Source organism: Glandiceps talaboti, chromosome 12 (assembly GCF_964340395.1).
Source record: "Glandiceps talaboti chromosome 12, keGlaTala1.1, whole genome shotgun sequence".
Classification (NCBI taxonomy): domain Eukaryota; kingdom Metazoa; phylum Hemichordata; class Enteropneusta; family Spengelidae; genus Glandiceps; species Glandiceps talaboti.
In genome coordinates this window covers 23,676,979-23,691,562 of record NC_135560.1, presented here as the reverse complement: position 1 = coordinate 23,691,562, position 14,584 = coordinate 23,676,979, and the positions used below count along the sequence as shown (strand labels likewise).

Genomic DNA, 14,584 nt, shown 5'->3' with positions numbered 1-14,584 from the left:
CTTTATTTCCTGGGTTTGTATATAACAGTAGCCCATCACTTACATTCAAAAAATACTTTTTATTCTGCAGGTAATTTACTAATCATTGCCCCATAATATATTTGATGGTACATTCCTCGTGTATTTTACTTGTACCTAAAGATATTTTTAGTAAATACATAAACCCTTTCTTACTGAATAAGACGTTTTTTCCTGTCCATGCAACATTTGTAACTCGCTAAACACTGTAGCAGGAATTATTTAAAAATCAGTGATTTTACCCTGAGTGGTTATAACTGTTCTTGCATTTGACTTCATATATGCTCATGTGATTGTACCCTGTAGGTATTTTACAATGGTGAATGGGGCACTGTTTGTGATGATGGCTGGGACATCCGTGATGCTGAGGTAGTGTGTCGACAACTGAGTCTCGGTTCAGCTGTTGCTGTTGTTACAGATTCTGCACAGTTTGGACAGGGTAGTGGTAAAATATTAATGGATGATGTAGAGTGTGCTGGTAATGAGAGAACTCTACGACAGTGTCCAATGCATCCATCAGGGATTGGTAACCATGACTGCAGTCATGATGAAGATATTGGTGTACGGTGTAGCGGACCTGATTCCTCACAGCAGTGTGTTTTAAACTGTGGTCCTGGGTAAGTCTGTATTCCAGTGATTGTTATCCAGAAAGGCAGTCTGTGTTTCACTCCTGTGAAAGCCTTAATTTACAAAGATTTTCACTTCAAAATAATTCTTGCTGAGAAGGCTTGGCACATCATACTTAAGATATGCTTAATACTTGTTATTGATATTACTTCAGTGATGGAATATACTACAGGCAAAAATGTAGAAAAGTAGTCGGATTTACATCAAAATGTTTGAAAAATCCCACTGAGGTATGAAACTAGTTGAAGAGTCATGTGCTTGTACTCATTTAGTGCTGAAAATATAGTTATATCAAAACTAGGCAATATAAAGGTGAGGTGTAGGCTAGGGACTGAATTCAGAATAAGAATTAATTTTACTTGATCCCATTAGCATAAACCTGACCTGTAATTGTCAACAATGAATGGCCACTTTTCTACCCTGACTTGCCACCACATAAAAGCTCTCAGATGAGCATTTTGTTTGAAATTGACATAATTTACAATGTTCCTCTATCTAGGTACTACGTTGGACCACAGTATATTTGTCAACACTGTGCAGCTACTTGTAGATATTGTGAAGGAAGACCAGATAAATGTACTGCTTGTTCTGAACCTTACTTCTTAAATGGAAATGTATGTATTGCAAAGTGTCCTGATGGTTTCTATGGCAACATTAAGAGCAGAGAATGCCAGCCATGTAATGAGAAATGTTTAGCCTGCTTTAATGCCTACACCAATGATGTCTGTCAAGTTTGCAAACCAGGCTATGTATTGCAAGGTAAATTTAATTAATATCTGTTATCATTTTGCATTTATTCTTTCATGAAATCATGATGAAATAATTGACAATATTAAAAACATAAATCAAGTGACAATACTCCAAATGATGCAAAATTGTTCCTGACATTGATTGCTATTATCACTAAATTCTCAATATATGTCTGACTACTATTATCACTAATTCTCAATATATGTCTGACTACTATTATCACTAATTCTCAATATCTGTCTAATAGATTATAGTTGTGTGGTAAGCTGTGATCGATCTCAGAGTATACTAAGTGATATATTACCAGGTACACCATCTAGCCCAGTGGTACGTCTGGTTGGAGGTGCTTCACCATTGGCAGGTCGTGTAGAGGTATTCCATAACAATGAATGGGGTACAGTTTGCCATGACAACTGGGATCTTGTTGATGCTGAGGTATAGTATATATTACATCTGATTTCTTCTCAAAGATGCCTTTATTTTGTTGAACCTTCAAGAAAAGAGAAATTTCAGTGACTTTCACTTTTTCCAAATACAGAGAACCTACTGATAAACTAGATATTATCTGCATCAAGTTTGTATAATTGTAGTTTTATTTTCAAAACGATTTCCTCTGTTTTTTGTAAATTTTTATCAAAATCAACATTTTTGTATGACAGAGTTAAAAAATAATAGACAAAATTTGTTGTTATTTGTTCGTAAATAATTTTCATGTTCAGTAACTGTCACTTGAATTCTATAGTGTCATACTTCAGGACGTGTCTGAAAGATCTAGTCATTGGTCTGCTTATAATGTATGCCACACGCTACCCAAAGCTGGGGAGCGTGACATAGTCTGCTGAAGTCTGCTTTTTTCTTTCAACAGTATTACCTGTATATGTTGTACACTGATTGTAGTGACTTGTAAGTCCGTTGGGCTGGGTAATTCCTTGTTTTGACTTGTATTGTTACTATTATGTTATGTGATTACATGTCACTCTAATAAACATACTACTTAGTCTACTACTACATAAGTGGAAACAACGACAGGATCTTTCAGGCTACCTTCAGTAACTAACTGTCACTTGAATTCTGTCACTGACACTATGTGTATGCCTTATAGGTGGTATGTCAGGAATTGAAGTTAGGCCATGCTGTAGCAGCACCGCTAGCATCCCAGTATGGAGATGTAGCTCCTGGTACCACAATCTGGATGGATGATGTAGACTGTCAGGGATATGAACTTTCACTGATACAGTGTCAACAGACAGGATGGGCTAGAGGAAACTGTGATGCTAATCATAATGAAGATGCAAGTAAGAAATACATCTAACATCTAGAAATCCGGTATTGTTGTCATAGAAACTGGCATGGATATGCTAAATTCAGTCACAAGAACTTGCACTGGGCCAGAGATAGACTGTAAGATATGTCGTGACGTTTCGCCCTCACCGGCCTCCTCTGTTAGGGGTTGGCCGATGGTTGAGGGCGCCCCGTCACGGCGTACCTTACAGACTAGGCCAGAGATTAAAGACAATACTTCTGAATACCAAAAAGCTGATGTTATTTACAATGTCAGAGAGCAATCTCTTATCAAAATATGTGGGGATTTCCTCTCATTTTATAGTGTTATAGTTTTTGTTTATAGTGAAACTGAGTTGAATTTTTCTAAGTTAGACCACCAAGTTGTTCTCAGTGTAAGTGAAGGATATCATACATTTGCTGTTTTGATAATAACTAATTACATAATGCCATGTATTATTACATTTTGAAATATGAAAATTGTCAAAATGAGAATTTTTTTTTTTCATCATAAGGATATATTAGGATATATTATCATGATAATGTACTAATTCAGTAATATTTTTTTTTACCAAGGTGTGGAATGTGATGGCTCTAATTATGAGAAATCTCCGTTAAATGTATGTCGGGACATACGTCATTATTCATGTGAAGAAAGACGTTGTTACTCCAATGTGGAGTGTGTGGATCTGGCTGAACTACCTGGGATGTCAGTTTGTTTGACTTGTCCCCCTGGTCAAGTAGGCAATGGTGAAAACTGTACTGGTAAGTTCAGGTTGTGTAGTTGTCAAAATTTATGTGTTCTAGTCTGTTTACTGTGCTGTCGAAATACATTTTGTTAGCTGGTTATACCTCCTAGCCCTATAGCCTGTTTACTGCACTGTTGAGATACATCATTAGCTGGTCGTACCTCCTAGCCCTATAGTCTGTTTACTGTGCTGTCGAGGTACATTTTGTTAGCTGGTCATACCTCCTAGCCCTATAGTCTGTTTACTGCACTGTCTAGATACATCATTAGCTGGTTGTACCTCCCTAGCCCTATAGCCTGTCTTCTGCACTGCTGAGATACATCATTAGCTGGTCATACCTCTTAGCCCTCATAACCTGTTTACTGCAATGTTCTTGCCAAGTTGGAAGATAATTGTATGACTCTAAAAAAAGAAATGACAACAGAGATTTGAGTTTGCATGATTGTCCAGTTGTATATTTGATAATGTAGACAAAATACGTCGTGTCATTCCGCCCTCACCGGCCTCCTCTATCATTATCAGTTGACCGATGTGTGAGGGCGCCCTGTCATGGTGTACATAGAGATTAATATAATAGCTAATATAATAATATATTGTGATTGTTTTACTAGTTGTTGATGTGATGCCACCAGAGTTTAAAGTGACACCAAGTAATCGTACAACTAGACTAGGGTACTCAGCTATTATAGCCTGTGTAGCCGATGGTAATCCCGCCCCGTCTATTACGTATGAAAACTGGTTACACAATGGAAAACCACTCAGTCCAGCTGGTAAGTTATGTCAGTCAAGAATCATTGTCATTATCTTGGAGGTCTATTGATAGCATTTCACCTCAAATCAGATACATATTAATATTGGTCACATTTCAAATTTTAGGTATTTTGAAATATGCTAAATGACTGTAGGTAGAAGAGGTGGGTATTAAAATTCAGACACACTGTACATTCTATATTTTCTCAGGCACATAAATACAGACACAGATAGACATACACACACACACACACACACACACACACACACACACACACACATACACACAAACACACACACACATACACACACACACACACACACACACACACACGCGCGCGCACACACACACACACACACACACACACACACACACACACACTATATGGATTTGAAATGGGTTAGTGTGAGGAATTGACATTACACCACAAATCAGATACATTTAAGTTTATAATTGTTATGATGATAATAACACACCTTATACAAATTAACATCCTATTTCCTTTCAGACATTACATCTGGTCGCATCAATGTGCTTATAAATGGAAATCTACATTTCTCAAGAAGTCACCGTCAAGACAGCGGTGAATATACATGTATTATTAGGAACACGGCTGGAATCAACTCAGCCACTGCTTATTTACATGTGGAAGGTAAGATTTCATTTACATTGTCACTGAATTCAGAAGTTGATAAACTTTCTACATGTATGTCTATTTGATGACACAATACATGTATCATTTGAATAATCTTTCATTTCATATCATAATTGTTATGTAGATTACTAAAAATAGTACCAAATTTTCTGTCTTTTTAACTACAGAGAAACCAGAAGTGATAGAAGTGAAGCCAGGTAAAGCCGTAGTGTCATCATCTGCTTATCTACAGTGTGTGGTAGCTGGAATACCTGAAGCTAACATGACTTGGCAGCGTAGTGGAGTAGAATTGGCTGGTGACCGCTACGAAAGCTTTGATGGAAATGGTACTCTGTTCATTGAAAATATCCAGTCTGAGGATAGTGGAGAGTATAGATGTATAGCAGAGAATGACTTGGGTATTGACTTTGCAACAGTCTCACTCACTGTACATGGTAAGATACTGTATATGTTGGTATAATGTAGCAATTGAAGTCAACAGTCATTGAAGATGTGCCAAACAGACACAGACACAGACAGACAGACAGACAGACAGACAGACAGACAGACAGACAGACAGACAGACAGACGGATAGACAGACAGACAGACAGACAGACAGACGGATAGACAGACAGACAGACAGACAGACGGATAGACAGACAGACAGACAGACAGACAGACATACATACAGACATACAGACAGACAGACAGTTTTTGTCATTTTTGCAAATAAACTTACTTACAATTTTAGTTTAATTGATAACACATTTTGTGATATTTATTTCAGAGCCACCAGTGTTCATACAAAAGCCCGAGACAATTGAAGTGTTTGATGGTGACACTGCTGAATTAAATTGTCTAGCTAGTGGAAGTCCTAAACCAATTGTTATATGGAAGAAAGATGGACAAGATTTACCTAAAGGAGATAACAGGTAATTGATAAGGACAGGATTCTCAATGTTTGCTTCATTTTGTGGTTTTTCAAAATAAATTTGTATCTTGTTAGCAAGCTATCAATACAGTTTTGACATATCTTTTACTGTCAGGGAGTATCAGATATCACGTTGAATGGATACATTGATTTTATAAAGTCTAAGTTTATGTTACAAATGCTGTCGAGTTCTTAAGGAGATCTGAGACTTTGAAGTTCAAGATGAATTATTCTTAGTAATATATATATATATAATAGGAACTGACTGTATACTGACAGCAAATTACAAATGTAGTTAACTACAATTTGAAGGGGAAATGTGAGATTTGGTTTGATTTATTACTTTTAAGTAGTATTCAGCCATACAAACATCGATAAAGACTATAGTATTTGAAACATTGATTCTGTAACTAGTTCAGGGACTGTTTGTATTCATGTTTACTTCCAGAATATGAGATTGTTCTTATTTTCATGCTTACTTTGTACAAAGTCTGTACTCACTTGTGAGCATTGTGACAGCAACATTATTTGATTAAGACATTCATCTTTTTTTCCTCTGTTGATAGATTCACTGGTTTACCATCTGGTCGTTTGGTAGTCCGTAGCATTAGTATCACAGATATGGGAAATTATTCATGCATTGCTATCAATTCAGTGGAGATCATTTCAACACAAGCACAGATTCTAGTAATTGGTAAGTGTACAGCAAAGTTCTTTCTACTTTGTTTACCGGTCAAATTCATTAAGGTTTGGGAATCTGAGTATCTAAACAAATGAGAGAGAAAGAGGGGGGAGGGCGTAAAACTTGAAAAAAAAAACGAATAGATTTCCATACCTTGTACTATGGTAGTAGTAGGATACCTTTCTAAGTACTTGTCAACTTTGGTATTTACCACCCTTGTATATAAAAAACATCACATTATCTAGGATGGAGAACAGACATTTGGTGACTTTATCTGGAAGTTGAACATGGAGTCATTCAAAGTAAACCCCCCCCCCCCCCCAACTCCAAAGACCAAACAAAACCCATGTTATAGTAAAGATTACATTTTCCAAAATGACTCCCTCCCCATGACAAATAGGAATAAAGAATTCCTTTGATATTCATTATGAAATGTTTGTATGTTTGTTAATAGGTCCTCCAATAATTACAAAAGCACCAAAGAATGCAAGTCTTGCCATTGGACAAAGGTTAGAGCTATCCTGTGATGTGATTGGTGCATATAATCCATTAGTGGAGTGGTTGATCAATGACAAACCAATCAGTAGTAATAAACATTATGAGATGTTAAGTAACAATCATCTTGTGATAGAGGCTGTGTCATATGCTGATACAGGATATTATACCTGTATTGCCAGGAATAGTGAGGGCATAGTCAATGCTACAGCATTTGTATCCATAGCAGGTAGGTACAACAAAAAATGGCTGCCAATTTCAAAATACATGAACCATGGAGATACATATTGCATAATTTATTTTCCATAGCAAATAGAATTTAATAGCGCATAAAAGAAGAAATGTTTTAATTTATCTTACCATAAAATTCATGATGTCTAATAATATACAGACATTCATAGATTTCTGAATACATAAAATCATTATATCGTACTTGTAGACCTCATGGAGTCTGTCTGTGTCTGTGTCTGTGTATGTCTGTGTGTGCATACATGTGTGTGTGTGCATACATGTGTGTGTGTGTGTGTGTGTGTGTGTGTGTGTGTGTGTGTGTGTGTGTGTGTGTGTGTGTGTGTGTGTGTGTGTGTCGAAATGGACTCCTTCAAAATGTTGGGTTCCTTTGCCAAACATGAAACTTGAATTTAGTGAAGATCACTCCAACTACAGAGAATGCACACTTCATGAGGAGACTAGATAGGAACAAGTTCAATATAAAATGACAAGAACTTGCTGCCCATGAGGCAAGGTTGAATATAAAACCCACTGACCTTTTACTAGTATATATTGCACTTTTCTATTTTTCCAAATGTTTTACATTTTGTTTATTATCCAGTGATTTTTTATTCGTCTATAAAGATTCCTGACAAAGGTTCCTTATGAAGGGCTGAAACATAGAAATAAAAGGTTCTTGTCATTTTATATTGAACACAAACACGGAACTAAAAGTTAAAAAGAAGTAAAATGATGCCTGAATGGAATGGAGTTGTAGCAGGAATGATCCAACAAGTGAATTTAACAAATTAGTATGAAATTAACTATAAAATTGCAATTAATTGTATATGTTGTTTGCAGTTATCAATTATGTATTTTGTTTGCAGTTATTAATTACATATTTTGTTTGTTCCCACTAGGACTAATGGAACCTATAGTAGAATTCAAATCATCAATGTCTCATGGAATCGTTGCCATTATTGTGGTCTTGGTTCTCATTGTTATACTCGGAGTTGGAGCATTGTGTTATTGTAGAAGATATAGAGCAAGAAAGAGACCTTTCCAACCATCCCGATTTAATCAGATAGTACGAGGCAGTAGAGGACATTCTATGGAATTTAATACAAGTGTATCTTATGTGTCTGGTGATAATATTACTGTACACCAACAATCAGAAAGGGAAGATGTTTCACCTCTTGTTACGTTATACACTGATAACACGAACTCAAAAGAAGTCTAATATAGTCATCCAGTGAGTTTATCTACAATCTCATGTGCTGAGAGACCCATTTAGTTTATCTACAATCCCATACACTGAGTCCAGTGAGAATGTCAATACATGTATATACTGCACTGAGAGACTCATTTCAACAAGACTGTCAAAGACATGTTATAGCTGCACTGGCTGCAACTGGAACATTTTTTTGAAACTGTTGACTTCTCAATATTGTACACCCTAAGGTATATTGAATCATCCATAGGTAACTATGTGTAAATGTACACTGTACACCCTAAGGTGTATTGAATCATCTATGGGTAACTATGTATGACGTACACTGTACACCCTAAGGTATATTGAATCATCTATGGGTAACTATGTATGACGTACACTGTACACCCTAAGGTATATTGAATCATCCACAGGTAACTATGTATGACGTACACTGTACACCCTAAGGTGTATTGAATCATCTATGGGTAACTATGTATGTGTAGATGTACACTGTACACCCTAAGGTATATTGAATCATCTATGGGTAACTATGTATGACGTACACTGTACACCCTAAGGTGTATTGAATCATCTATGGGTAACTATGTATGTGTAGATGTACACTGTACACCCTAAGGTGTATTGACTCATCTATAGGTAACTGTATGCATAGCTCTACCCACGGCACAACAAGAATACATAAAGCATTATTTTGTATTTGATGGTACAGACCCTAACATCAATACCTCCAGTAACCAGACCAAGTTCAATTTGACCATAAATTCGTGAGACATGCCATGAAGTAATATGTGATGAGTGCTGTGACTAAAAGAATATGACCTAGCTAGTGCCACAATGTTGAATATTTAATGAACACTACCATATATAGACACTGACAATATGACCTAGCTAGTGCCACAATGTTGAATATTTAATGAACACTACCATATATAGACACTGACAATATGACCTAGCTAGTGCCACAATGTTGAATATTGAATGAACACTACCATATACAGACATCGGGGCAAATCAAACTAACATGGGCCAAGATTCAAAAGCTTTTGTTCAAGATTAACAAACCTGTTACTACACTGTTGCATATAAAATCAAACATTATATATAATATAGGTAGTTTTTTGAAAAGAAATATAACGATTTTAGTGAATAAATCTTTGGATACTTGATAAAAAAAATGTCCAGTGCAGGTTTAAAGTATTGATATTAACTCTATTATATAATTTCCGAACATATCATTTTCACTAAATTATTTCATTTTGTGGCTTTACCATACATTGGATTTTTCCTAGCTTATGCTAGGCTAACTTAGTTCATTAAAAACTAACTTTATTAGAAACTACATTTGTAGTTAAATAAAACAAATCAAAATCAGTTGGACATCTTGACAAAATTATAATCTTATGGAATAATTTACTTTAAATTTGCAATTTAAATGAAACTAAATGTGTCTTCAGAGATTTATATCAAATATTTACTTATATCTATAATTTCTAAAATATTTTCACCTTACTCTATTGTAATCATGTCATATTTTGATTCTCAAAAAAAAAATTATTTTTTTTGTCGAGATTTTGGAATCAGTTGTATCAGGTTACTTTGTGATTAGTATTATCATAAATTATGTTCACCATTTTTTTCCTGACTATTTATTTTTACTAGACATTTTGACTAGATTATTAACAAAGTGAATTACCTGTATTATTTAAATTAATATGGTGCTAATATTGTAAAAGTATGCTTTCTGAAATGACAAATCCATTCTCATTTATAATTTGTTTGAAATTTTAACGTAATTTACAACACCCAACAGTGTAGCTTGAGATTATTTTTGTTAAGGATACTATGTATTATCATAAGTTTATTTGTGATATCCTGGCCTTTTTTTGACCAGTAATAATTCAAGATTACACTATTTGTAACTGTATTACCTGATATTACTGCAATAACACTGAATACCCCCTGTGGTACTGGGTAACACTGTCTGAATACCCCATGGTACTAGGTAACACTGAATACCCCATGGTACTAGGTAACACCAAATACCCCCAGTGGTACAAGGTAACACCTGTTTTTCCCTCTGTTACTAGGATATGCCAAATATCCACCCCTGTTACTAGAGTTCTCTAACACCTTCACATTAATATTATCAATTATACAATGACAATCATGAAACATGAAACATGAAACAAAATGTCATCTGGCCTGACAAAACTCTTACCAACATTGCTACAAATTAACGTCTGACTACACAAAATCTCAGAGATCTTGCTAAATCTTGTTGACCGACAAAAAAATAAATTAACGTTTCCACATGTTATCATCTGGCATGACAAAACCTGAAGAAGAATTGTTACAGTTTAGATGTCAGAGAATGAACACACCAACATTGAAAGCAATTAGGTCTTAATACCTTTATGTGGTCCTTGTAAATTTAACTGAATATGTAGCTCACTGTACATTAGGTTTACCTTTATGTGGTCCTTGTAAATTTAACTGAATATGTAGCTCACTGTACATTAGGTTTACCTTTATGTGGTCCTTGTAAATTTAACTGAATATGTAGCTCACTGTACATTAGGTTTACCTTTATGTGGTCCTTGTAAATTTAACTGAATATGTAGCTCACTGTACATTAGGTTTACCTTTATGTGGTCCTTGTAAATTTAACTGACCCTGTAGCTCACTGTACATTAGGTTTACCTTTATGTGGTCCTTGTAAATTTAACTGATCATGTACCTCACTGTACATTAGGTTTACCTTTATGTGGTCCTTGTAAATTTAACTGATCATGTACCTCACTGTACATTAGGTTTACCTTTATGTGTTGTCCTTGTAAATTTAACTGACCCTGTACCTCACTGTACATTAGGTTTACCTTTATGTGTTGTCCTTGTAAATTTAACTGACCCTGTAGCTCACTGTACATTAGGTTTACCTTTATGTGTTGTCCTTGTAAATTTAACTGACCCTGTAGCTCACTGTACATTAGGTTTACCTTTATGTTGTCCTTGTAAATTTAACTGATCATGTAGCTCACTGTACATTAGGTTTACCTTTATGTGGTCCTTGTAAATTTAACTGAATATGTAGCTCACTGTACATTAGGTTTACCTTTATATGGTCATTGTAAATTTAAGTGATCATGTACCTCACTGTACTGTCAGTGCAAAGAAAGTGTAGCCAGATGATTAAAGAAGCAATGTTTGTTAGATTTTTGTCGTGCCAGGCAATGTTTGTTTCAGGTTTCATTATTTTTGCTGTAAATGAAAATTGACAAATGCTGCTATAACACGTAGTGTTACAAAATGGAGTATAATTATAAGACGCTTTGTTTCTTTGTTTTTTATATTCTGTCTATTTTACTATATTAGCCTATTGTGTTGATAAGGTCATGAAATGACTGAATAATAACAATAAAAAGTACATTGATTCATCACTAAAACAGACAGAGATAAAACAGTAGAATTTACCATGCATTTATTTATTTAGGTGGATTACAATTTGTTACCTATCATAATCTCTCTAATCATTTTAGGCCCAAAATAATGACAGTCAGATTGTAAAATTCTTGACAAAAGTTACAGTTTATATATTTACCCCTGGTAGAATTCAAATATATGTTTACTCTCCCCTGCTTGGATCTGTATTTTCTATACAAAAAGCGATTATACTAACTTAAAATTTAGTCTGGGAAAGTGGTTCAATGAAAAATGGTTCAATCTCTTCAGTTTAGTCATTCATCAGTTATAGAATTTCTGTTAGGAATTTTGCAGTCTTATGTTTCAAAACAATCTGAGGAAAAAAGGCAAAATGCAATAATGTTAATGGGCAATAGGGTACCCATTATCTACATTATGGCCAATATGGTACCCATTATCTACATTATGGCCAATATGGTACCCATTATCTACATTATGGGCAATAGGGTACCCATTATCTACATTATGGGCAATTGGCATCCATTATCTACATTATGGGCAATTGGCAGCCATTATGTACATTATGGGCAATTGGGTACCCATTAGCTACATTATGGGCAATTGGCAGCCATTATCTACATTATGGGCAATTGGGTACTCATTAGCTACATTATGGGCAATTGGCAGCCATTATCTACATTATGGGCAATTGGCAGCCATTATCTACATTATGGGCAATTGGCAGCCATTATCTACATTATGGGCAATTGGCAGCCATTATCTACATTATGGGCAATTGGCACCCATTATCTACATTATGGGCAATTGGCACCCATTATCTACATTATGGGCAATAGGGTACCCATTATCTACATTATGGGCAATTGGGTACCCATTATCTACATTATGGCCAATATGGTACCCATTATCTACATTATGGCCAATAGGGTACCCATTATCTACATTATGGCCAATATGGTACCCATTATCTACATTATGGCCAATAGGGTACCCATTATCTACATTATGGCCAATTGGCAGCCATTATCTACATTATGGCCAATAGGGTACCCATTATCTACATTATGGGCAATTGGCAGCCATTATCTACATTATGGCCAATAGGGTACCCATTATCTACATTATGGCCAATTGGCAGCCATTATCTACATTATGGGCAATGTGGTACCCATTATCTACATTATGGGCAATGTGGTACCCATTAGCTACATTATGGGCAATTGGTCAATCTAAAGGCATTATAGTTAGAAACTTTCTTGTAGTGTATATTGATAACAAATATAACATCATAAACCAATTGAACTGAAACAACCTTCAAAGTGTACATATAAAGTACATAAACCAGGAGAATCTTTATTGGACTATGATGTTATATTAGCAGCCAGCTGAACCTTCACAAATGATGAGAGAATCAAGTAATATTTCTAGAAAATCACTTTGTTGACAGCTCTGCTGAAATGTTTTATTTTTCAAACAAAAAGTTTTATCTGTAACAAACTGCAAGTGCAATGCAAGTAGTGTGTTAATTTTGTGAATAAACTTTAAAACTTTATCAATGCAAGTAGTATGTTAAGTTTGTGAATAAACTTGATATAGTTTCTAATTTGATCTGTTTCTGTGTCTGTATGTATGTATGTATGTATGTATGTATGTATGTATGTATGTATGTATGTGTGTGTATGTCTGTGTGTGCATGTGTGTCTGTATGTATGTATGTATGTATGTATGTATGTATGTATGTATGTATGTATGTGTGTGTATGCCTGTGTGTCTGTGTGTGCATGTGTGTCTGTATGTATGTATGTGTGTGTGTGTGTGTGTGTGTGTGTGTGCTAGGTAGTGGTATAATCAGCTTGTAAGGACTGTGATCAAATTGGTGAATCGGGATGACAATTGAAAATTTGAGGATCTAGGAACATAGTAAATCTGTGAGGTGAGGGACAACTGTAGCATCGGAGCACAGGGAGCAGCGAGCATGTAACTGATTGATCGATCGATCGATCGGTTGATGTATTGATTGATTGATTTATTATTTGGTTGAATGATTGATTGATCAATTTTTGTGGTGCAGTATAACTTACGTTATGTGTGATATTGATCAATTGACTCATTGAGTTTTAAAACTATTTCTTTTTCTTTCCCTGGTTACTTTGCTCTCAGCTGTTGATCTCAGACCACTAAAAGTCTGAGGCTGTATGTAATTCTCTCCTTGCTTTATTGACTAAATAAAGACGCCTTGTCCATTCTTCTAATCTTATCTTAATTAAAACACCCCTTATCTTAAAACTGGCAGGAGATCACTTACATTAACAGTTTGCTTTATCTCTCATCTGCTGGGAGATTATCACACTGGACAAACACTCGATCATGCATAAACTAGTTTAGTTTAGTTTAGTTTAGTAATAACATGCCCTCTACGCTAGAGGGTCGATTGTCGTGCTTGCAGACGGTGTATGGGACGCGATTATGACAATGCCCCGGAGAAGGAGAGGGACATTGTTAAAATCATGATAATCGAGTCCCGATTTCGTCTGCAAGTAAGGCCAGCCGGAAATTTTGAAACGAACCCACACAACAAGTGACACATGCAGGGCTAGTACTAAACCTAACCCACCTTCCACGACATTAATCAATGTTTACAATGCCTACCACAGTTACCATGTATATTCTTGTAAATAAATAAATACCAGGTAAATACCTACCACAACATTCCATCTCGTACAGCAGCAGTCGACAACTTATTTATCTCATTTCCGGGTCAAGTTCCAACCTGACCCGGA

General features: G+C 35.5%; 1 protein-coding gene and 1 long non-coding RNA gene across 2 annotated transcripts in view; one reads left to right on the top strand and one right to left on the bottom strand.

The window, feature by feature from the left end:
- Positions 1-13,365, top strand: part of LOC144443781 (scavenger receptor cysteine-rich domain-containing protein DMBT1-like) — a 37,344-nt gene extending 23,979 nt beyond the window's left edge. Inside the window, exons 21-32 of the mRNA XM_078133327.1 lie at positions 325-635; positions 1,145-1,404; positions 1,643-1,830; positions 2,498-2,690; positions 3,253-3,441; positions 4,037-4,195; positions 4,685-4,828; positions 4,999-5,265; positions 5,599-5,743; positions 6,309-6,436; positions 6,879-7,148; positions 8,050-13,365. Coding sequence (XP_077989453.1) covers positions 325-635; positions 1,145-1,404; positions 1,643-1,830; positions 2,498-2,690; positions 3,253-3,441; positions 4,037-4,195; positions 4,685-4,828; positions 4,999-5,265; positions 5,599-5,743; positions 6,309-6,436; positions 6,879-7,148; positions 8,050-8,369 — 2,574 coding nt within the window. The 3' untranslated portion in view covers positions 8,370-13,365. The remainder of the gene's footprint in view (positions 1-324; positions 636-1,144; positions 1,405-1,642; positions 1,831-2,497; positions 2,691-3,252; positions 3,442-4,036; positions 4,196-4,684; positions 4,829-4,998; positions 5,266-5,598; positions 5,744-6,308; positions 6,437-6,878; positions 7,149-8,049) is intronic.
- On the bottom strand, positions 1,786-14,545 carry LOC144443783 (uncharacterized). The gene is made up of 3 exons (XR_013481702.1): positions 14,507-14,545; positions 7,687-7,802; positions 1,786-1,885 (listed from the first exon to the last, which is right to left on the bottom strand). It is a non-coding gene; the product is annotated as an uncharacterized LOC144443783 (long non-coding RNA).
- Positions 14,546-14,584: the final 39 nt, after the last annotated feature.